At 40.1% G+C, this 25,878-nt stretch overlaps 1 protein-coding gene across 5 annotated transcripts in view; it reads left to right on the forward strand.

The window, feature by feature from the left end:
- Positions 1–25,878, forward strand: part of LOC146505359 (A-type potassium channel modulatory protein KCNIP2-like) — a 109,525-nt gene that overhangs the window by 74,667 nt on the left and 8,980 nt on the right. The window contains exon 1 of one of the 5 annotated variants that reach the window (XM_085181774.1): positions 3,822–12,304. The exons of 3 other annotated variants lie outside the window; for them this stretch is intronic. In XM_085181774.1, the coding sequence (XP_085037900.1) occupies positions 12,199–12,304 (106 nt within the window). In that variant the 5' untranslated portion in view covers positions 3,822–12,198. Of the gene's footprint in view, positions 1–3,821; positions 12,305–13,105; positions 25,421–25,878 lie in introns of those variants that run through there. One more of the 5 variants, XM_085181773.1, reaches the window with a different exon arrangement.

Below are 25,878 nucleotides of genomic sequence, written 5' to 3' on the forward strand. Positions count from 1 at the left end.
GTGTTGATGTATGTGTGTTCTAAGGTGCATTTAAAACCCAGGAGGGCATGGAGCTACCTGCCAGAGAGCAGCAGGTAAGCGCATAGTCCCTCCTGCTAGCCCTCAATGTCTACGTGTATTTAAAATTGAGAGGTGGGCAACGACGCCGGGGGTGAGGTGTACACCCTGATGGCAATTGGGATTCCGTGTAGCGTGCCCACCCCCAAGATCCTATATGTATGTGTAATGAGAGTGTGAGTAATGTGAATGTCTAAGTTGCGGGATAAAATTGAGGCAGAGGCAGCCAGAAGGGGACAGAGGGGGGGGGGGGGGTTACCTCCTCTGCACCCTGGTGACACACCCCTACTCCAAGGCCCTGCATGTGTGGGTGGTTGTGGTGGAGCGGGAAGAGGGAGGCAGCTGGAGATGGGGAGGGAAGGAAGGGAGGGGCAAGTGACCCCTCCCTGGGGCCAGCTCCCCCGCTGACCCCAGTAGGCACCCCCATACTCCGCGACCCGCCAGGGAAGGGGGGCCCAGGCCCATCCGAACCGGGGACCAGTGCAGCGGCGCCGCCCGGCCCCACAGAGCCCGGGGCAGTCCACCCAACCCCACAACAGAGAAAACTACACCCACCCCATCATCCACTCATCTTCCAGACTACATAAGACAATAGACGCCCAGGCTGAGATCTTCCTCCACCTCTCCTGTATCTCCCCCTCTTGCAGAGAGAGTTCCTGAGAGAGGAAAGCTCCTGCAAGATGTGACAACCCCCCCCCCCACCAGTTGAAGAGCCCCCCAGGTGGCTCGGCGCACCGGCGGCACCCTGCGCCAGTGGCGGGCCCCCATATACCCACCGGCCCACAACCCCGGCAACACACCAACCAGGACCCAGGCCCCCGAGGCCCGGCCAGGGCCCCAGGCCAGAGCCGGAGCGCCCCCAGAACCTCACGCCCGTCCCGGACCCACCCAGGGGCAGCCAGGCTACCAGGTCAGTAACCCCCGTCCGTCAGCACAGACCCTCCCCTAGCCCCGCTGCACGTAGCCACGAGGAAGCCGTCACCTAAGAGCCAACAGAGCCCCTAATTGGCCATGACCGCTACCCCGGGTTGAGCCCCCCAAGGAAGATGCTCCCGGGGAACCGCCTGACGCCCTAAGCCCGACCCTACCCCCACACCAATCACAACAGTGAAGGCGAGACCAAAATATGACCCCCCACCCCCACTAGGTGATGGAGGTGATCAAAGGAGTCCAGAGCAATTGATCTGATGTGGTGGCAGAGGCTGTATCAAGACTAATGTAATCTAATAGATAATTTCTATATTGGTTAGAATTAAGATTGTTTTTATTTTTCCAGTTCATGAGGACTGTTTTCTTGGCTATGCATAGGGCAGTGAAAACCATATGGGCTATATTCTTTTCTGAAGTGACATTATCTAAGCTGCCCAACAAACACACTAAGGGGGAAGTTGGAATGTTACATTTCAGACACTTTGATAAGTCTTCACATATCTCGCGCCAAAACTTCTGAACTGGTGGACAGAACCAAAGAGCGTGGATATAATTGTCCGGTGAATTGGTTTGGCAGTGTGAGCAGTTGTTGGTAGATGCAAAGCCCATCTTGAACATCCGATGACCTGTATAGTGCACTCTATGTAGTATTTTGTATTGAATTAATTGAAGACTGGGATTTCTGATTAGATGAAAGGTTTTTAAGCAAATCTGAGACCAGAAGTTTTGGTCTAAGTTAACTGATAAATCCGCTTCCCATTTTGCAATAGGAAGTGATATTGATTCATCTGTTTTAGAAAGCATTCTGTACATTTTGGATAGTAATTTGGGGGTTTTAAGAGTAAAAAATTGAACCACACTTGGTGGTGTTTGTAGTTCAACTTGACCCAGTTTAAATTTCTTTTTTATTATGGATTTAATTTGTTGATATTCTAAAAATCTTTTCTTGTTGATCCCATATTGTGTAACTAGTCTGTCAAATGAAATAAATTATGTTCCTTCTAGTATATGTTCTACATATTTGATTCCTTTACCATTCCAATCTGAAAAGTTTATCATATTATTGTTTTGTAATATGTCAGGGTTGTTCCAGATAGGTGTACGTTTGCATGGGATTAATGAAGACTCCATCAATTTTAGAAACTCCCACCATGCTGTCAGAGAAGAGCTGATGTTGATGCTTTTGAAGCATTCATGTCGTTGGATGTTTGAGCTGATAAATGGTAGATCTGAAATCTCTAGATTATTGCAAAGTGCTTGTTCTACATCTAGCCAAGGTTCATCTAAGAGGGTATGTTTTAGCCATCCTGAGATAAACTGAAGCCTGTTGGCTAAGAAGTAGTGCTGAAAGTTCGGTAGTTCTAATCCTCCTTTATCCTTGGTTTTTTGTAGTGTTTTTAAGCTTATACGTGGGGGCTTATTTTTCCAAAGGAATTTGGACATATATGAATCTAGAGATCTGAACCAATCTTGCGGCGGTTTAGTTGAGATCATTGAGAATAAATAATTTATTTTTGGTAATACCATCATTTTTATAGCAGCAACCCTTCCCATGAGTGATATGGGTAGACATTTCCATCTAGCCAGATCACCTTCTACTTTCTTTAAAAGTGGGGTATGGTTTAATTTAGTTAGATCTGCAAGCTTGGGAGAAACATTAATACCTAAATATTTTATATTTCCCGATTGCAGTGGAGTAGAAGAGGAATTATGGAAGCAGCAATTAATAGGAAGGACTGTAGATTTTGACCAGTTAATTGAGTAATCTGATATTCTTGCAAAAGAGTTTATCAATTCAATCACCCCAGAGATATTGGTTTGTGAATTTTGGAGAAAGAGTAACACATCATCAGCATAAAGGCTGATTTTATGTTCTACGTTCTTGCATTTTATGCCCTTAATTGCTGAATTCTGTCTAATTGCTGCTGCTAGTGGTTCGATAAAAATTGCAAACAGTGAAGGGGAGAGTGGGCATCCCTGCCTGGTGCCCCTCAGGAGACATAAGCTGGAGGATGTCTGGTCATTTGTTCTGACACAAGCTGTTGGGGAGTTATATAATATTTTTAACCAGTTGATGAAAGAAGATCCAAAACCAAATTTGTGTAAAGTTGCAAATAGAAATTTCCAGTTAACTCTGTCAAACGCTTTTTCTGCATCTAAGGAAAATATTGTAGTTTCAAGGTTTTTACTGTATGAGTAGTCTATCAAATTAAGTAATCTACGTGTATTTGTTGATGAGTGCCTACCTTTTATGAAACCAGTTTGGTCAGGATGAATTAAGAGGGGGGTTATTTTCTCTAGTCTCTTCGAGAGAGCTTTGCAGATTATTTTGAGGTCTACATTAATAAGGGATATTGGACGATAGCTTGAGGGATATACAGGGTCTTTGCCTGGTTTTAGCAGGAGATTAATGTTTGCAGAATTCATATTTGATGGAAGTCTGCCCTTTTCTTTGATTTCTAACAACGTTCTGTAAAAAACTGGTGCTAGAATCGTCCAGAATTCTTTGTAGAATTCTGCAGGAAAGCCGTCTGGACCTGGAGCCTTATTATTGGACATATTTATCAGGGCTTCCTGGAGTTCACCTGATGTCAGTGGCGAATCCAGTGCCATTGCTTGAGAGTCTAATAATTTTGGGAGAGTTATGTTGTCTAAAAATTGATCAATTTCCTTTTTAGATGGGTTTATTTGTGGTGAATACAACGTTTTATAGAAATCCCTGAAAATGTTGTTTATTTGTTTCGGTTCATATATTGTGTTCCCAGATGAATCTTGAACAGCACATATAGTTGTTTTTTCTTTATTTATTTTTAACTGGTTTGCTAGAAATTTACCGGATTTATTACTATGTTCATAATTTTGTAAGCGTAGTCTTTGTACTAAGAATTTTGTTTTTCTATCAATTATCTCATTTAATTCTAGTTTTGTTTTGCGTATTTTGTTCAATGTTTCCTGATCTTGGTGGGACGTGTAGGCTTCTTCTAGTGATTTGATGTTTTTTTCTAATTCCTGAATATTTTTGTTTTCTTTTTTCTTTTTATGTGATGAGAAAGAAATTATTTTACCTCTCATCACAGCTTTCCCTGCTTCCCATAAAACAGAAGCTGATGTTCCGGGAGTGTCATTAAAGTCTAAATATGAAGTCCACTCTTTTTTAAAATATTTAATAAAGTCTTCATCTTTAAGCAGTGATGTATTAAATCTCCAGTTTTTACTTGGCATAGTATTATTCTTGTGCATTAGTGTTAAAGATACAGGAGCATGATCGCTGACAACTATAGGGTGAATCTCAGTGTCTGAAACGTCACTCAGCAGTGAGCTGCTGACCAAAAAATAATCTAGACGAGAGTAGGAGTGATAAACATGTGAAAAAAAAAGTATATTCCTTACTGGTGGGGTGAAGGGAGCGCCATGCATCGCAAAGACCAAAGTCGCTCATATACTGTTTGATTATATTTGTGGACTGCCAATTACGCTGAGTTCCTGCTGTATTGAGCCTATCCATTTCTTCATTCAGTCCAAGGTTGAGGTCGCCTCCAAGCACAAGTGTGCCATCTAAGTGTTCAGAGAGTGCACTGAAAAAACCGTGAAAGAATGAGGGATCATCAACATTTGGACCATATACACTTACAATACATAGCTTTTTATCAAGTATAGATAGTTTAATGATTAAGAATCTGCCCTCTGGATCTATAACTGTATCGAGTACTGTGAAATTAATTTTTTTATGAATTAAAATTGCTACTCCCCTTTGTCTAGAATTATAACAGGCTGAGAACACATTAGGAAACTCAGGTGTTTTAAGTTCATTCGAACCTCTAAGAGGTCTGTGGGTCTCTTGTAAAAGGACAACATCTGCCTGTAGTTTTTTGAGTTGGTTAAATATTTTTAACCTCTTTTCTCTGGAGCCAGCTCCATTTACATTCCATGTAACGAATCTTAGTGCACCCATAGATGTCTGTGCATAACTAGGGGTGTACTCTGTGTGTGTCGCTTAGACAGGTGGAGAGAATACCTCACTTGTTCATAAATAAGGAGAGGGAGAGAGAGAAAAAATGTGTGGCGAGATGCTCCCCGAGTCTGACTATGTGTTTGCATATTTACTAATATGAGTATGCTTGGCTTAAGTGTGTGTATCCCATAGGTCTGTGTGCGCTGTCTGACTGATGTAAATGTGCTGCCGTTGAGCGCATGACTGTGCGTGATCGTGCAGTGAGTAAGTGTCGAAATAAATGATGTTGTTTGTGGATGAGTGTGGAAGCAGGTGATCGAAGCAGTGAAAGAAATAAAGAAAGAAACCAAGGACGAGGGTGAGCAGCATAAAAACAAGAGGGGGAAAAGAGAGAAAAAAAAAAAAAAAAAAAAAAAAAAAAAAAAAAAAAAACGAGAAGAGAGAAAAGAAAACGTAAACATTCCAATTAAATCACTGACGGAGAGTGACGGTGTTAATACTGCTATGAAATCACACTTAAGATGCGATTTGATACCGGTAAGTTAAACAAATGTTAATCCAATTACATTGTTTATTTCTAACCAGCACGCACCAGACTGGTTTTGTACTTTTGTTTTTGCATGGAGAGTTGAAAATTGGAAATTTCCTACATTCTTATCTCTGTGTTTTCAATCAGCTGTGTTGCCATTTTCTGTTGCTGCACTTGTTGCCTGTGCACTGTGCTTGCAGACTTTTGTCACCGTTCCACATGCATTGTGCGCTGCCACGGGGCATAACGAGAATAATACATCAGCGGTAATTTACAAAACACACTGTCAGTGCACATATTAGACATAAATGAAAGACATAGAGAGACTCATTCAGTCTTGCTGAATAGGTAATTGCCTGGTTTTTTTAACCTTTTTCATTAGTACATGAAACCTGAGGGTGAAAAAAAACCATGCCTTATCAAAACAGGTGGTGCATGTTTGTTCATGTATAGGTGCACACAGTACATGGGAAAAAACATTATGGCACGCCCACAGGAAAGAAAGAGATACACGATTGTGCTACCACAAAATACAGCTGTTTCATAATACAAGCCAAACATTGCCCACCTGTGTTGTTTATGTGGGCTCTGCAGTCACTGGTCATAATGAGCAACTCCGAGGAGAGCATTGGAGGTTTTTATGCATTCATCCTCATTTCCATATTCCCTCTGTCTTACTGGCTGTTCATGAAGAAAGGTGAGTGTCACTCTTAGAAAGATTTAAAGATTTCTGTAGATCCCATTCTCTGAATTTGTTTAAGGTTTGTTGAAGGTGCTATTTTAAGTGGAAATCTGTATCATAAACTTATTGAAGGGTTAATGAAAGACTCAAAGGATCACTTTAAAGTGCTTTGAAGATCATAGCTGCCGTTATAAGGTGCTATATAAATGCAGGCCATTTACAACTCTGCTACTTACGGAACTGCATTTCTGGCTCACTGGAATTCCCTTTTAACATGGCAGATTTAGTAGGAATGGCAAGTGAATGGATATTCACTTCATATTTAGTCTCCATGCTAATGAGAAGCAAAATGTTACAGATGAAACAAAACAAAAATGAGATTTAGGAAATCAGCGAGGTATTGTTGCATTGGAGAATAGTACTATTTGTAGGTAATTTATTGTTGATGTATTATAATTTTACTAACTTGCATAACATATTAACACTATTAGGGGAGTGAGGGGCGTGTCAGTTGGGCTATTTATTGTATTGGATGAAAAAGAAGAGAAGCTGCGATTATTTAGGTACATGGATGTTATACAGTAAGATAATGTAACTGAATGGAAAACGAACTGAATGTGATGCTTCTTCCCTTGATGCCTACAAGTCTGCATCAGTGTCTGGTTTAGCATTAAAATACCTGATCTTTGCCCTTTGTGCCCACTAGATGTCCCAGTCTAGCTGATGTGGAATTTAAGAACATCCATATTCTTCCCCCCAACCCCCAAGTCAGACCTGTTCAATGATGTTGTGTAGTATTTTTACTGATTATACTGTCACATAATAAGGCAGTTACACAAAAGATGACATGTTTGGCCATACAGGCACATTTATAGTGATTAAACGACCATACTTTATGTTTATCCTTGTATTTATATGTTAAAAAAGTGGAGAAAAAAAAAGGTTTGTGTGTGTATTTTTTCTTAGGCATGTTAAGTCAAGCGTTATTAATGCAGAGATCAATAGTAACGTATACATGACAGGGTCAGTACAGCAAAACACCTCCATAGAGCCCTTAAGAGCAATATAAGCATGTAGCCTGTCATAAATCTTCATTCCTTCAATCAATGTACCGCGAGGTGATCTGATCTCAAATGTCAGCTCACGCATCCACAACACTCCCCTGAGTCTTAAGTTTGACATATAGAAAGAATGGTAAATGGTTAATGGCCTGTATTTATATAGCGCTTTACTAGTCCCTAAGGACCCCAAAGCGCTTTACATATCCAGTCATCCACACACTGGTGATGATTGTAGCCACAGCCTGGGGTGCACTGACAGAGGCGACGCTGCCGGACATTGGCGCCACCAGGCCCTCTGACCACCACCAGTAGGCAACGGGTGAAGTGTCTTGCCCAAGGACACCACAACCAAAACTGTCCAAGCCGGGGCTCGAACCGGCAACCTTCCAATTACAAGGCGAACTCCCAACTCTTGAGCCACGATCGCACTCCATAAATACCGATGACACATGTCAGTAAATTCACTCGAGTCTATCAGAAAAGCCATAAACCTATCAGTACAAATGAGAACAACACTCTCCACAGTTTAGCGCCTATCAGTTGTCTAGTTTCCCCTCAGTGCTTATGTCTCACAGCATCTCTCACGGTATATTTAGCAGCAGAAGAAATTTGGAAAAATCAATAGTAGGCTGGGAAGTTTGTGATTTATTTTTAAACCCAAGTGATTCCAGTCTTCTCATAATATGGTTTATACTAGAAAAAGAGAGCAAATAAGGTTTGGCTTTTAAGGTCTCATTAGTCTGCGATGTCTCAGCAAGGAACACACAAAGTAACCTCAGGCACCATATACTTACCAGACTGTATGGAAATTAGTCTTTCTTCTAGCAAAGTCTTCCACATAACTCCCTCCTTACTATTTGTAGTTTCTACTATTTCATAAATGATATTCACTTATGAAATCATACCAGATACATATCTATAGTAGCGAACTAGAACCTGTATCATCTTATAGATGAATCTCTCTAACATTGTTGCAGATTGAACAAATTGCCTTTCAAAGGGTTAGTGAAAAAACAGTTATTAATAGAGATTTTTTTTTAACTATATGGATTAGTGAGTCGTGCATGGAGTTTATTCTTGTTCATATCAAACCAGTTTAGTCCACTTTTATTATAATTTGAAGATGCATAAACATATGTAAACTACAACGTGACAGAATATTTGTGGGATCTCTCATTTTCTTACCCATTTTAAGTTAATGGGCCATATGTGTACATACATAAAATTTCTCAAAGACTTTCTTGAAATTTTAATGTGACGTTTATTTAGTTCATAAATTGAAAGTTGAAAATGTATCTACATTGTCTTAATACTAGCCTTTCAACTCTGCAGAGAGAGAAGAAGACTATTTTACTTCTGCATGGATCCGTTCTTTATTTCATGGTTTTACTGGGCTGTGAACTCTTAAACTGAAGCGTGAACATATCTAGATATTTTTTGGTTTAATACAGAGGTTTAAATGCAAAATGGTCTCAATAAATGCAACTCACATTACATGACATCACACACACATTACATGAAAAACATAAAAACAGCTATTTATAATTTATAATTCAGACACATTCAAGGGTATTTTCTATTCTAATGACCATTCATAAAATAGTGGCAAAACAGTTTATGCAGTATACAGTATTTGTATATGCTGTATTTGTAAGCTGTCGATGGCACTGTAGTGTGATGGAGCTCTAAGTCTAACTGTGTCTAATTTTGGAGCTCGGAGACCTGTTGCACCGAGTTTTTGAACTTAATGAGCTTTTTGATTGAGAGGATCGTCCTTTCTTTTGAAATTAAAAGCCTTCGGAGTTGTAGATTTGATGAGAAATAGCAGAGAAAGTAGGGTAGGAGGATAGCGGAGGAGTAGAGGACACATCTGCGGGTCCAATTTTCTATGGTGACAGCCAGAATGAGGTGAAAAATCCTCCAGGAGGCGAGAGATGCTGGAGGGTAATAAAGAATAGATACCTCTTCCCTCTGCACTTCGCTACACAGAGGAATCTGACCTCAGTCACTCCTGCTCCTCAGTTTGTCCTTCCCTTGTACCCTCTTGTTCTGTTTCTGTCTTTTCTTACTTCTCATTACTTCTTCCTGCCACCACGTGTCTTGCAGCAGCCTGCCTCACTTCTTCCCATCTATCCCCTTGAATGGCAACTCTTCAACATAAAAGTGGGTAGAGAAATCATTTTTAACCAACAAGTCGGGCTCAGGTTTCTTTATCTCCCTCTCTCTGTCTCTGTTGTCAGTGACTGGTTTAATATTTCTCTGTTTACATTTGCCATGTCTGCAATTAGAGCTCTGCTTCAATACAAATTGTATACACTGCTGCTGTAGAATTAAGGGAAAAAAACAGCTATAGTGGTGAAGCGTCTCTCGGCTTTGACACTGTTTATGTAAAAGTGACGTCAGCCAAGAATAGGTTTCCTGTGACCTTGTCTGAAATGTGCATGCTTGTGTGACCCACCATGTCCACGATGGTGCTGTTTATGTGACAGTAATGAGGTATGCCACTGCACTGCCCAGTTGAAAATGTAGCAACAGGAATGTCAAGAAAGAGAAACAAGAGCAGAAGTAAAAACAGACACTGCACATTTATCAAGCTGCTGCTGTCTTTCCTCTCTCAACCCTTCCATTTTCCAAGGAAAGAGACAATGGGAAAAACAGCGGGACAATAAGACAGAGAGGCAACATACCATTTCCCCCCAGCTCTGTTATTTTTGCAGCATAATGTGAAGCGATACCCTCCCTGGGAGTTATTCAGGGTGGGGCAGAATTTACTTAGATAGTGAGTAACAGTAACAGCCTGCACAGATTCAAGTTGAATCTTTAGGTATCCAAACCTGAGCTGATGACTGACAAACACTATGAATATTTAGGGGTGATGCAATTACCAAATCACAGCACGAGTCCTTATGAAAGAGGATATGTTTTTCTTTCTTTAAAAAAAAAAGATCAAGAACTGATCTCAAATATTTGGCAGTAAGAGTTAATTAGTTTACCAATTTTTCTTTATTACCGCACATTTATGATGTTTGTTTTTCATTCACTTTACACATTTTTCTGTCATAAATCCTCCACTGTGTGTGAAGCATTTGAACTACGCCATCAGTAATATAAGATTAACTTATGGACAACTCATGGTTGGTGACCACAAGTCAAAACAATTCTATAGAAATACTTATCTCTATCAACAGATATGTCAATATGGATATTTTGAAACAAAGGACAAGATTTTCATTACTGGAAGCTTTGTGGTTAGCTCATCTGGCCAATAGACCAATGAGCCCATGCCATGCTGATTCATCTGTTGTCCATCCACAATTTACAAGAATCACTATTCCTGCTACAGTGTTGGCCATAATTTAAACACATTTACATGCAATGGTAACCTAGTGGGTCTTCACCCAAAATGTGCTCAAGGACAAGCTCACATTTGTCATTTTCAATTGATTTTAATCCTCATTAGTTTGTCAAATAAAGCCAACCTTATCTCTTTCTGGACTTCACAATAAACTCTGAAGTGTGGGGGGTTGAGAGCTGGATGAGCAACTATGTCAACTGTTCTGATTTTAATTTCTAAACCACTTGTCATCTAAGTTCTACTGAAAAGTCATGTTTGAACAGGGACCATGTGTGGAGATTAAAGGCAGGGTAGAATTAGCCAAAAGTGGGGAAACTGCAGCATGATTTGACTTTTTATTATCTTTTTTAAGATATTGTCTGCAATTTGCAAACACTGAGCCGTGGATAGAACAGGAAGTCAAAGTCTAGAAATCAAAATTGGCAAACTACCAAAAGAGGTCCCAGGTTGCAAAGAAGCTAACATGATAACCAATAAAAAAAATGTAGAGAAAGCCCAAAGGTTTTCTTTCAACAATAGCAATAGCTAGCGTATTTATAGCATGTCTGCTATTTACCTGAGTACAGTTAAAGTCAGAGAAATAGCAGTAATCTAATGGGACGTTCTTGTAGAACTTTCTCAACCGCTTCTGCCATGTAGGCAAATTTTGTGCCACACGTAACATTTTTGTAAAGTACATAACATGCCCCTCAGCATGTACCTTGAATTATTACATTGACATTCTTCTCATAGAAGCATTAAGCATTTCTATACCAGAGCCAGAAATCTGAGCCCTTGTAGCTACACATTAAAAAAGTTAATGAGACATTCTATCGACCGACAGGAACAACGTCTGCAGAACAGATGCTGCAATCTCTACAGTGAAAACACACATTTGAGATGAATTAAGGTGAACATAAATATGTTTTTTTTTCCATTACTTAAATCTGCTTTTAAACACTCTCTCCCAGTTACCAAGGAAACCACATTAGGCAAATCAATGAAGGTAATGTCGCTGGAGAGGGAGGGTATGCCTCAACTCTCTCATCTCCCCCAAACAATTTGCCTCGCTGTGTGTGTGTGTGTGTGTGTATCTGTCTCTGTTTGTCTCTCTCCCTCTCATTTTCTATGCCATCTCCCTCTCATCCTCTCCCCTCTCTTTATCTGCCGCCTCTCTCTCACTCACTCCCTCTTTCCCCCTCACAACACTTGCTTCCTGACAACCACTGCCAAAGGACTAGCAGGCGCAGCGCATCCCTAGATTCCATCACTCGGCAGCCAGGGGGGCCTGGAAGAATAGGAGGAGAAGGGAGGGGGAAATGCCCCCTAAAAAAGTTCAACAGTTGGGACGCTCTGGACTTCTGTGTGACAGCCTGTAGCTTAAGTGGTTATGGCCTTCACCGGGGAATAAGAGGGGTTGACTGAAGAAAGATTCTGAGGAGAGAAGAGAAACGCCCATCAAGCCAAGCTATCAGCCGCTTATCGTTATAGTTTACCTCACTTTGTAAAATTCCTCTGAAGTTAGAACACTTTGGACTTCATCAAAGTGACTAAAAGTGAGGAAGACAGTGTGACAGTGACAGAAGTGCTCAGGCTGAGGACAGCTGGACAGGTTTACATGTCCTGACTTGGACATATGGGCGCCCTCTCAAGATGTTGAATCTGGACGGGTTAGAGGTGATTGCGGTGCTGCTGGTCATGGGTCTCTTCATCAAAGTCTTAGAGCAGTTTGGGATGTTCGAACCTGTCGGTGGGGAAGGTAATGCTTGTTTGTTTCTTTAAGAGTTTTGTCTATTAAAAATAATTATATAAACATAAACAAATTGAGTTCTCTGATATTAAATGATACTTGTTTGTACAAGTGAGCGCATGAACAGTTTTATCTGCACCACGCATTCCTTGTGGTTCTGAATGAGCTGCAATCCTTTCCAAGGGTTTGGGTTACCAGTGCAACAGTGGGCCATGCAACACACTCTCTCATTTCCCAAACACACACACACACATACAGAGTAACTTTAGCTGCACGTGTGTGTGGCCTCTCTCTGCCCCAGGGGTGTGTGCTTTTACCTTTTAATCGATATCACTATGGAAAGAGTGGGTCTGAGTGCAGTGTAGAGGCACTTGTCTCACTGAGGGAATGTCAGCCGTACTGTTTGTACTCTCATTAGCTTGAAACCTAAATGTATAGTTGGGTAAAGAAGGGAGATATGGAAAATTTTCTTTGAACATTTTCAAGTCAGTGCGCTTTCTTGTTGGGTTTATTTGAGAAAGACAAACCTGAATCAGATCTGTCTTTTAGTAAACAAATTTTGGTGCTTTTCTGATTGCTGAATCATTTGTACCAAAGCTGTACTAAAGGTGTTTAACAGTTTAACTAAATGTAATATTTACTGAAAGATACATTTACAACACAAAATACAAAAGCACCTGCCTATTAGTGAAGAAAAAAAGGTCCATTTCTGCTCTGGCTCACCTCCAGGAGCTGTCACCACACACCAAGGCCCTGTTTGGCCTGTCTTATCAGGGTGACCTGTGTTTTGTCCCCCCCCCCCCCCCCCCCCCCCCCCCTCCCCCCATCCAGTTCCTACTTTACGTTGTTCACGCTTCCTTATCTTTAATCTGTTGGTGACAAGAGGACAGATGGGATTCGCATCTCTATTATCTGTTTTGTTTGCTTGTTTGCTTGCTTGTTTTTTTCTTTGCACATTGCCCACAGTGCTCTGTTCAGTTCAAGTAACTTTAGCACTCTAGCAAGATTTTCTTCTCAGCATTAGTACCAAAGAGCCTCTACTCCACTTTTGAGTGCTTTAAATATTAAAACCTTCACAGATTGAAAGTTCTGGTGTATTATTCTGGATGCTACACTGGAGGAGACACTCTTCATCCCTGATGCACCAGCTGGACTGCACCCAGTAGTCAAGGTGTGCCAGCAGCTCTGTCATCTCAATAAAGTTCCTCTTGGAAACCTCTCATCTACACACAGCACTCTACATACCAAGCATGCACACAGACAGACACACACAGACAGACACAGTGGAGATCCCATTTATTCTTCCATTATACTTAGGACATCAGTCTTCTGCATATTTTGACCATGGTTTATGGAAAGTAGCCGCCTTAATAAATATGTGTGTGCGTGTGTGCCAACTCCCTTGAGAGTACTTTAGCTAATGAATTTTTTTAATGGAGGAATTTAGTCCAGATGGCAGAATGAATGCATCACTCAGACTATCTGCAGAATCATTGAAGAGTTTAGGTCCAAACCATATATGAGCGTGTGATATACCAGAGTATGCGTGCCCTGTATGTTCATGCCAAATGCAACTTCCAGTACAGTTACATTACACAGCATGCACTGTGTCCACTGATCAAGTATCCATTCCATTTAAACTCATTAGTACCTGTCTCCCTTAGGATTACCCCCTTACTAAGCTACCAGTGGGGATTGAGAAAAACGAGATTATGAAATGATAGGTAAAATTTATTTCTCCATTTTCCAAAACTGATATTTTATAAGAAAGAAGAAAAGAAATAAAATATTCATTGTGGTTGAAATTCATTCTCTGCTCCCTCTTGCCAGACTCATTTTGCTGTACCCATACTGAGTCATCTTCTGGTGAGACAGAGCGAGACCAGTAAAATAAGGAGACTGTGTGACTTTCATTACTTTAATGAGCTGTGCTACTGACCCATTGGTGATTAAACGCATATATACAAACTAAATGCACATACTTTTGTGGAGAAAAGGAGAGGAAACTCTTTTGTTATCGAGGATGCATGCAGCATGCGTGAAGTGCACTCTGGTCGGGAAGTTTACAAGGTTCTGATAGATTTAAAGCTAATGGCTAATGGCTGGAGTGTGTTCTTTGGAGGTTTATGAGGTGGAAATAGAAGGGATGTGCTGGTCTGTGCCTGAGAAGAGTTTTTATCAACACTGCAGTTTCCTCCATCTTCACCTTTTTCTTTGAGTAGAATGTGTTGACTTTAACTTATTTAAGAAACAAAAGAAATCTCTGTGTAAGTATATATCTGTGATAAACATACGTGTATTTACTCTGCTTATTTCTTTTGCTGATTTACTTCTCTGAGAATATCAGTGACTAATATCCTACAATCAAGCTAAGGCCTACTGTTTGTGCTGTAATGTATTCACTCACTTCATGAATGAAAAGTGTGGCATCTTGCCTTATGCTCCACAGCCTCGTTTAGCCTTTGATTTTCAAATAAATTTGCTTGGCACCGGGTTGGATGAGTTAGCTGGTGTCAGGGACATATTGAAGTGCTGCTTCATCACTTCTGCAAGGTCTTTGATACTTTAATATCTCATATCAATTTATACCAGATTTAACATTAGGATGTGAACCATATGTCAAACCAACCTGGAGATTGTCATTTCTACTTTTTAGTTTCGCTATGGTTCAGTGAATATGTGATGATCTTTGAGGTGAGGGGCACACAATTGCGTAAGAATATGAGGACTGTTTTGTTCAGAGTCCTGTGGTCGATCCAAGGGGAAATATCACAGCAGAGCTTCAATTTGGACAGAAGACTTAGAATAGACTTTAAATTTTGCAGTTGCTCTGTTAGCTGCGTCGCTTAAAATCTTTTAAAACTCGTCATCATCCAGGTATTCACCTGCTCTGTGCAACTGACCATAACTGTTACAAAGCATAGCCTGAATAAAAAAATTCAGTGTTTTACATGTAAAGAAATAATTTGTAAGGGAAAACCATGGCTGCATCTTTATAGATGCAGCCATATCTGTATTTGTTAAATGTGAATGGTACTTCACTGTCACTACCAGATAGATAGAAGAGTAACCTGCTCTGCTCTCATCATAAGACCTACAACTGGAAAAAACAAAAAGATTTTATACTTCAATATCCTGACCATATGAAAGTTTATATGCCTTTGTACTAATGTACTAATAAAAAATCTTTAAGCAGGATATTATATTGTTACCAGTATGTTACTATGCACTTACTAATTGGTTTTGTTTAATAGGCATTGATTTCCACATTATGTCACCCAGTTTCCTGCTTCTTATTGCTCAATTACATACATTTCAGTGCAATATTACCATCACTAACAGGTCTAATCATATAAATAAGTCATAAAAGATTTTTAAAAATTGTGTAAATACTGTATTTTCTAGTACACTTTTCTCAAAAGAAGATGGATGTGATAACAATAAAACATATACATTCACTAAATGTATAATTATAAACTATATAATAATGGATAATCTATATAACAATCTATAGGTTTCTAACTCTGAATGGCCAGATATTTGTATGTGCATATTTTTCTCTGGTAAACACTATATCTTAGGTCCATTATAGAACAACACCCTCTTCCTGTCTACAGTGAGGCTCAGCAAATCTTTTTTTTTTTTCATGCTTAAGAGGATATTTGGCCACACACACACACACACACACACACACACACACACACACACACACACACACACACACACACACACAGGCGCATTGTCTATTAGCTTATCTATCAACACAAGGGGCAATTACAATGAGGGCAGATGGGTGTGTGTGTTTGTGTGTGTGTTTGCAGTCCATTCAGTCCATTAAGAGTAAGTTGTGTTGCTTCACACCCAGTATAAGGGTCTGTGGACGCTAAAACCATCCCTATATTATATCAGACCAAAAGCACATTTAAAAATGTTATCCCAAAGTCATACATTTTGCAGCAGTGAATTGTTGAAAGACTTTTCATTGGGCTCTTTTGGAGAAATTTAAAACAATAGCAGTTAAGACACTTTATCAATGGTTTGGACAAGGATCATTCCGATTGTGGCAAACTTTATAAACTGCAATAAAAGTGCAATGAGGATCAAGGAGACTGTCCTTGTTAACCTTGTCTGAGCCTCTTTCTGTCTCTGCCCCTCTGATGGCTAGCAAGGAAGAAGATGAGAGCCTGGGACAGGGGATATTTAATACGCAACTCTCTCTGTTCCTCTGCATCCTTCCCTCACTCCATCTCTCTTTTTTTCTTCATTTTTTCTTCCTCCTCTCTGCTTTTGTCACTGTCTGTCTTCGTCCTCTGGCTCCCCATCCCCTGATTTCATTATGGCAGTTTGTGTGTGTGTGTGTGTGTGTGTGTGTGTGTGTGTGTGTGTGTGTGTGTGTGTGTGTGTGTGTGTGTGTGTGTGTGTAAATGAGAGATTGTATTTGTATGGCAGGTGCTCTGTGAATAAAAGAACAGAAGTTGTAGACGTTCCGTTGCTCTTCCTCTGACACAAGTCTGGAGAAAGATGATAACATTGAGAACAAACTAATGCATACACACACACACAAACCTAGCCTTGAAAAAAAATCTGTCATTTTTTTGTAATTTGAAAGATTTGCATTAGCGTGGCTTAGCTTCATATCTGAAGACCATTTTCCGCTACGCAGCTTAACCCGTTAATGTTCGGTTGTGCTGTTTTCAAGATGAATTTGATTTTTCTGAGTTGCTTCAGCAGTTTATCAGGCACAAAAGAAACCAGCAATATTTGATGAGATATTCACCCACCCAGCTGTAGCAGATCTGTCAGACAGACTAAACCTGGTAGCATTGTTTTGAATCAAGTTGAGGTACTTTGAGCCAGCTGATAAGCAGCAGCTGAATAGACTGTATCTTGCTTTATGGCAAGGATGTCAAACATAAGGCCTGGGGGCCAGAAATGGCCCAGCAAAGACTCCAATCAAGCCCAGTGGACATCTTTGAAAAATCTTATGGTGGCTATAAAATCTTTTCTTTTAACTGTATTTTCATACATTTTAAAGCTTGCACTATAAAGACCTCCCCCATGGCCATTCATACTAGACCAAACTAATGAAGTGAGAGCTAAACAATTAAATTATAGAAAAGTTCCCTTTTTTAACCATTTACTCTAGAAATTTCAGTTTTCTTTCCAATGTGTCCACACTAAAATAAATAAATAAAATAAGAACTCACAAAAACTGCAAATGCACCTGGAAATGAATGGGAAATGGAATTTTCTACAGTCTGGCCCACTCAAGATCAAGATAGGCTGTATGTGGCCCACCCTAAAAGGAATTTGACATCCCTGCTCTTTGGTATAAGAACCCATATAGCAGGTGAACACAGGCGCTGTTAAAATATAAGACATAGGTTTCTGAGATGGCAATGGTTATGCTGGGATAGAAGACAGTAAGCTGTGGTTATGGTAAGAACAATTACTCCTAAAACTACTTAATTAGGCTGCAGACATTACTTGTGGTAAAGCTGCACTTTCCTTTCGTGTATTAGAATATAAGAGGGAACCATCAGGGCAAATGGTTGTGAATAATTCAGGTCTTAGCCACACATCTGTAAAGTTTTATTACTGTGTCTTGCTTGGTTTTGACCCCAATGGGCTGAATGTAAATTGGAGTAAAGACTGAAAGACTGAAACTGCCTGATGGTGCAGCTCTCTATTTATTCTTCTCTTTTTAAAAATTTCTCTGACCATGATTCTTACATTACAGTATTAACAAGGCCACAGAAACCTGGCAGCAGGATTCACGAGTATAAAACATTTGTGTTGGACAGACAGTGACTATTGTTTACCCTGTCGTACAACAACAGAATAAGGCTACAGGCTGCTGTCGTTCTGCCATTGATTTAACTGCCAATTTGATCTTTATTCATGGCAGGATACCAGTAAGCATTTGGGATAACTTTCCTGTAAGTTGCTGCACGCTGGCTGAGCTGTCCTCAAAGTACATGTTTCACTGTCTTGTGTTCCAGCATAGTAATGTGTTGTTCGGCTGAGAAAGTAGTTGGTTTGCTCCGTAATATAGTTGCTGTGGCACTAATTTAAACTTAAGAGTTGTTTTAGTGGTCGTTTTAGAAACAAATCTTTCCACAGCTGAAACCAAACCTTCAGAGTGCTGAGATTCCAACCCTCTTAGCTGATAAAGTTTTTTTCCCCCTTTTTTTTCTGTTGTATCGACCCACGGGATGTTTTCCTGATTTGGCTCCTGGCAGGAAAAGGCAGAGCAGAGGTTTTATGTCTTGATAGAAATAGGTTTAGAGGGTTGTTGTCAGCGATGCAAACCCAATTTAGATTGACTGCTTTACACCACTCACAAACACAGGATGCATTAGAAAAAGGCATGAAAGCTGAGTGTCAGAAGGTTCAAAGTACAACTTTAATGCTGTTTGGTCTGCTGCTGCTTTGATCTTAGACAATGCCATAATATCAACCGCGGATCTTGCAGGGAATGCGTGCTTGTGAGAGAGAGAGAGATGGCATTGGAAATCATTAATAGCTTGTGATCTTTCATTTCTCTCAAACTGCTCCCTGCAGCTGGATTAAATCAAGGACAGTAACAAGGAAAGAGCATACCAAGAGTTGAACAGCATTGTTGACTGCTGTTTTGCTAGTTGCATGTCTTACCTTGCACTGCCCTCTACAGGTGTGCTGCGTAATCGCTTGTTTGTCAAAATTTAAAATGGTCAATTTTGTGCCTTAAAGACCTTAAACACATTTGATTTAATGAGTTGTAAACAGATCAGCTACATTTTTTAACCTACACACGATAATTTAACAACTAAGATTAATGATATCCTTCCAGTAGTTTTTGGCACTTTCATCATGTATTTGTTAAATATAAACTGTAACAGATCTAGCTTATCTGGTTGATCCTTACTTAACTAGTCTCGATCATTAAATGTCACACGAGTAAAAGAGAGAGACTCCTAAACGTAGCATTCGGATGCTGCTGATGTCTCCCAAAAACATAAATTAGTACTTAGTATTAGTCTCATTTCCTCCAAATAGACAACATTTTTGATCCGTCTGTGTCACCGGGTTGTGTGCACTTTTTAAAGAAAACTGTTCATTAGCTGGTCTCTGTAGTTTATACTGAAAGGACTCGGCTTCAGTAGAATCTGTTTTTGTCCCCCATCGCCGTATTAAAAATATCCTCAAAAGCTAATGATCTATGCAAATGGATCTCTTATTTCACTTATCTAATTGGAAACACACTAGCCAATTTTGAGCACCATTTGTCAATGACCTCCTCTGTGTCTCCTTCACTGCACGCTTTCGCACACACATATTACACCCCCCCCCCCCCCCCCCCTGCACTCTCTTAGACATTTTAATCAGTTTTGAGAGGAATAATTGCCCAGGTAGACGTCTAAATATGGAGGTATTTCAATTACTTGGTGTGTCTGGCCTCGGGCAAACTATGCCTCACAGAGGCTAATCAAGTAAGACTGATTAACCCAACATTTTATTATAGTCTACGTGTGCACGCATGTGTGAGGGTGTCACCATTTATTGTGGATTACAATTCTCCCAAGTAAATGTTTGTCATTATATCCGTTGGGATACATTAGAGCTGCCACCTTCTTGTTTTTATGACACATAAACGATTTAGGCAAAAAAAACAAACCCCAAAACCCTTTCATCTGTGATTTGTCAAACTGCCCTTTAAACACCTTCAGACGTGATGGATGGTTAAGATGGGGATAAAAAAAAAAGGGAGCAGTATCTCAGATAACCACTACCCTGCTAATTATATCACACAGACTGTCAGATTCCAAGCAAACAGAAACACTCTGTTGGACACCCACTGCAAAGACCTCAGCTGATTAAAAATGAAGTGACAATTATTGTATGAGGAGTTTAATCAGGATTTTGTTGTTTACCAAACTTTTAAATACAGAGAAGCTTCACAGTGTAACTGATTTGGAGATTTGTTTGTTGTAAGTACATATAAATCCAACTTTCCACCTCATCCTGAATATATTTAATATAAATAAAATAACCCCATCAAAGATAATATTGGCTCCTCTAGCTACTCAGTGACATGGACAGGTATCAAATTCTAGTCAAATTTGCATCCAGACGTTCTCAAAGCATAACTCCTGGAGCTTCGATACATGAGTATTGGGGATGGTGGTGGGAGTATCACTGACATGATGCGTTTAGGGGCCAGGGAATAGCAGCAGGCAAGTGAACTGTCAATCATTGCTTTCAGTCATTGGCCATCTGAGACACATTCAAACCTTAAAGCCTCCTGAAAGCTTAGCAAAATGATTTTCAAAATCAGTACAAGCATTTCCCCGGGTTCAGCCCATTTAACCCCCAAAGTAACTGATTTATCTTCTACGGTGACATGAAACAGCTTCTCAGTTGAAAAATGATCGGGCCACCGAGTGTTGTGGGAGGATTAATGAATAGGCAATACAAGGACCCAAGGAGGAGTAATACGAAGAAGATGGAAGAAGTAGTCTAATTTTTAATTTTTTTTCTTGCTCTGAGCCTTTCTTAAAACCAGATTTTTATAATTACAGAGGATGAGTATCAACTGAAAAACAAGCTGTGATTCAGGTGTCTATGTTGGACCCAAGAAAATGGTTTTGGAAGATGAAATCTCTTCCCAAATTTACAGCTAGAGTGGAGGCAGTGTCAAACTGAAAGTGAAAATTCATTAAAATTAACAGTTTGCTTCATTTCCAGCCATTGTAGTTGCAGCTTGTTAGTTAAGTTGTGAAAGCCATTCTGTTTTAAGTCGCAGTAATGGCCTGGCTCGAGAGATGGCAGCGTCAGTTGGTAATTGGTCGCTAAGGGCCGTCATTGACAAGAAACAATTGTAGTGTCTCCTGGCATTGTCATGTAAAGTGTGAATTTGTCATTTAAATGAACTTTAAAAGTTTAAAACTAAAAATGATTCACAGAGAAGTCTTATTTGTTTGTTGCTGTTGCTGTTAGTTGGTTCTGTTTGCTTACGTTTTATTTTCTTTTGAAATCACGCATCAATCACTCAACCCAGTTGGTTTTACTTCTGCTCTTTAATTAGATCTTTTTCCCAGTTTTTCAGCAGCAATAATCAAATCAGCATTTCTTCATATCAAAAGCTCTCAGTTTTAAAATTATCTGTTGGTTTCCTGCATTTGAGCCCTCTATCTTTTGCCTGGCTTAGTAAATGCAAACTCCTGTTTGAGTTCTGCATAACTTTTATTATAAAAGCATAATCATTTTTTTTTCTGCACTACATGAAAACATATAATGTGAAAAGCTGTTGAAACAAAGGATGTGCTGCATTCATTTCAGATGTCTACAAAAAACCTCACTTCTCAACCAAATTTAGTCCACTCTGATTTTACAGTTACCTGGATGTCTGGACATATTTTGACAAGTCACCAAATCAGTGCGTACGGGGATACAAACAGTGCAACAGTGAAGCAAGCTAAACGTTGTTACCATTATTAGAAGCAACTGCAACAGTAAGATCAAAAGTCAGTACCTTAGAATATTCCTGGACTCACAGAGCCGTCATGTTTGAACAAATATTGAGGAGAGAAGCAACGTCTTGGTATATGACAGGGATAATAATGCTTTAGGTAAGAGATAATGACAGATAGGTATGACCAGCCTTGATCTGTAGCACTTTTATCCTTGATTTGACTCTGACTGTATTTGAGAGTTTGGCCTGAATATATCAGTATTTAGAAAGTTATGTTGCGTATTCTATTTAAGTTAATACACTCACTAGCTCCTTCATTAGCTAAACATTACTAGCACTGAGCTGGATCCCCATTTGTCGTCATAACTGCTCTAATTCTTCATGGCATAGATTCAGTAAGGTGCTGGAAACATGCCTCAGAGATTCTGTTCCTTATTGACATGACAGCATCACACAGTTGCTGCAGATTTATCAACTGCACGTCCATGTTGTGAATCTCCCATTCATCACATCTCAAAGATGATCTGTTGGATGGAGATCTGGTGACTGTGGAGGTCATGTGAGTCCAGTGAACTCACTGTCGTTCAAGAAACCAGTTTGAGATGATTTGAACTTCCTGACTGCTGCAGCACCTATTAGGAGATGGTTACACTGTGGCGACAATACTCAGGTAGGGAATTATGTTGCAACTAAGGCATCCAAAGTGTGGCAAGAAGATATCCCTCACATCATTACACCAGCAGCAGCAGCCTGTACCATTAATTCAAGTCAAGTCATTATATGTGCCCTTCACTGTGAAATGAGTTTGATATCCCTGCTGTAAACCCTAGAGGTGTTTGTTTGGTAAAATCCCAGTACACAGCTCAGATCAGCCCATCTGGAACAAATAACAATGCCACGTTCAAAGTCAGTTAAATCTTCCTCACTCCGATGGCCAGTTTGAACTTCAGCAGGTCGTCTTGACCATATCTATGTGCCTAAATGCGCTGAATTGCTATCATGTCACTGGCTGATCAGGTATTTCCATTTTAAAGTAGTTGAACAGATGCACCTAATGACGTATCTAGTGAGCGTACAATGCGTTATGTAGATTATTTATAGAACAGCACCTGTGAAGACATTTATTTTAATGAACACTTGTTCCTTGCTTGACATCACAAATTAAATGTCTGCTTTAGAATAATGGAAACATTAGTTGACAGTGATTGCCCAGTTTGTGACACTGAACATGAACTCGGTTGCCTTTTCGTATAGCACTACTGAATGGATTAGTGAGTAGACGACATTACTTTCCCAAAACACTTGCCTGCCTTGGCAAAGAAACGCAAGTTACCAACTCTGTACTTTAACTGTCATTTGAAATTTTCCTGTCTCCTGCCTTGCAGAGTGGAAAAAAAGAAGTTATTTTAAATAATTTATCAGTTTTTTCAAACTTCATCATCAAACAAAAATGTAAAAAAAAGAAGAAAAATAAAAAAGGATTTATGCATAAATGTTGCTTTTCTTCTTTCTTTCTGCAACAGTGTGTTTAAAGCGAAATCACAATGAACTTGGCAAAGGCACAATCTGCACAAATGCAGTATGCAAACAGGACTCAAAATGTTTGCCAAAGACCCCTTGTGCACCTGACTGTTTGACAGTGGGAGTGGGATAGCCCTAAGGCCTCACAGATTTAGCTGTAACGAACTTCAAAGTCTGCAAGTCTTTGAGTGTGGACATTGAGATTGGGTTCATGGTATCACAAGACCATTGTTCTCATCCCGTTTCCTATAAAAACTTAATATTGCTTCCTTCCTAGCCATGACCATGAGCCTTCTATATCTGTAAGTAGTTATTGTATTTAAATATATATTGCACTTTTCCTCTTAACATCTGAACCATGTAGCAGTTTAGAAAACTTTTTTTTTTTTTTGCGGCAGTTATTTGTTACTGAAATAAGAAAACAAATAATAATGTTGCCCTGCTGACAGGAGCTGTTTATTAGAAAATGTAGAAATGCATTGTTGTGGAACAAGATTATGAATTACATATTTTGTCATTTCATTTGGAGGACTTTTTGCAATTCTTATGCCTCAGTCGTTCTTGTTACCACCACTCACAGTAATCAGTTGTAGGTGTTACTTAATTTCAGGTTTAGCACTACAGACAGTCAATTTTTGCACTGACAAATGAAGAAAATGACTTTAGTGTGGATTGGCCGCATCTTGCCAATAACAGATCCACTTATAGTAATAAGGTCATGACTGGATCCAATATCGGTTCAGCTGGGATATCTCAATTCCACTTATAATTTCCTTGATCATGTATCCATTATACACTGTGCTTTAGAAGGCTCATAACATTATTACCTGTTGTACTCACTCATGCCTTGTGCACCTTGTTGAAAGGTTAAGTGTCTAAATCAGTTTCCTATCCACTCTGGTACATTAAATCCATTATTTTCTAGGGGGAGGGTGTTGTTTTTTTGTTTTTTTCTAGTTCCCGTTCAGTGTGTCTGTCTGTGCTTGGATGTCAGTGTGCCAGATGTGACAGCAATAGATCTCATCCCAGCTGAAATGTTCCACACTGCGCTGGAGTTCAAATGCAATATTTGATAGCCAGATTTCACCTCCAGGGTGTGTGTTTGTGTGTTGACTTTATACTCAGGGGAGATTGTCACATCTGTGAGTTTGTCCACAGTCGTTGCTGGGTCAGATGCTTTGCCACTCTGTCATCACAGTTTTTCCCCTCCCTTATGTTAAGTCTTTTCCTGCTTCTTCTCCGCCTAAATTTATCCTTCCATTTCCCATAGCTGCCTCTTTTGGAGTGATTATTTGTTTTAGTTTTTTTTTTTGCATTTGCATTTGCTATTCTTATCGTTATTTGTCTTTGACCATTCCTTCTCGTCCCTTCTTCTCTCTCTCCTCTCAACTCTCCATTCATTGTTCTCATCTGTCTCTTGCATGTCTCCCCCTCTCTGTTTCCCCTCTTTACCTACAAGTAGTACTACTCTATCCTTCCCCCGCCTCAATTTCTCATCCCCCTCTTTCCTCCCTTCACTTCCATCACTGACCCAATTAAGCATGGGGAGGGACACAGCAGTAGGAGAGTGACGGAGGTAAGGCAAGAAAGAGAGGGCGGATAGGCAGAAAGAACAGAGAGTTTGAGTCAGCAGCAAGAAAACCAGAGAGAGTCAGAAAACAATTGCCACCAACCTGCCAGGACATACACAGTGCATTGTCCGAAGTTCACCTGGAACTTAAACCACCTTTGACAGCCTCAGAGGAGGTGGGGGTGGAGTAGCAAGTCGAAATTCCTGCTGCCACGCACTTACCACTCTCGAAGAAGAAACGAGGAGAATAACAATCTACCTTCAGTGAAGACAGTGGGTGGGGAGCTGTGCGGAGTTAGGATGGCCGAACGCCGGGATATAGCTGGAGACTGAGAGGAGGGACTGAAGACAAAGACATTGCATTCTGGGCTGGAAACTGAGGGAGGGGGGCACGGTTGCCCCTAGGCAAGAGAAAGATTTTTGGTGATAGGAAAAGAGGGAAAGGAAGGGGGAAGGATGCATCTGTTCTTCCAAGACAAGTGGGAGGTGGAGGGGCTGCAGACTGTGGGTATCCTCCTGGTGGTCTGCAGTTCCCTCAAACTGATGCACTTTCTGGGGCTCATCGACATTTCTATGACAGGTAAGAGAAATTATTCAAAAGAAAAAAAGAGGCACGGAAAGGGTTAAATTGATAAATATAGTCAGGGGACAGCTGGAAGAGAACACTTACCTGGAGAGGCAGGCGTCTGCATATGTATTCATGGTGGGTTTCTGTGTTTGAGGTTAACATGAAGTAGTTTTAGCCTAATTCTTTCACTGCCTAGCTGTTCAGTCTGTCACACCCATTTACAGTCCTGTGTAGTGTGTGTGTTTCTGTGTGTGTGTGTGAGTGAGAGAGATCTTTGTTATGAGGCTTGGTGTATGCTTGGTGTATCTGTGTCTCTCTATCTCACACATAAGTTCAAAGTATTAAAACTGCAGCCCATTCAGTACCTCGTTCATTATAATCAGCCACAGGCTGTACGTGACATTTATTAATGCGATGAGGACCTGCATTTTAAAATATTCTCATTGTTTTGATTTAAAGCAAAACTCAGT

Source organism: Neolamprologus multifasciatus, chromosome 13 (assembly GCF_963576455.1).
Source record: "Neolamprologus multifasciatus chromosome 13, fNeoMul1.2, whole genome shotgun sequence".
Lineage (NCBI taxonomy): Eukaryota > Metazoa > Chordata > Actinopteri > Cichliformes > Cichlidae > Neolamprologus > Neolamprologus multifasciatus.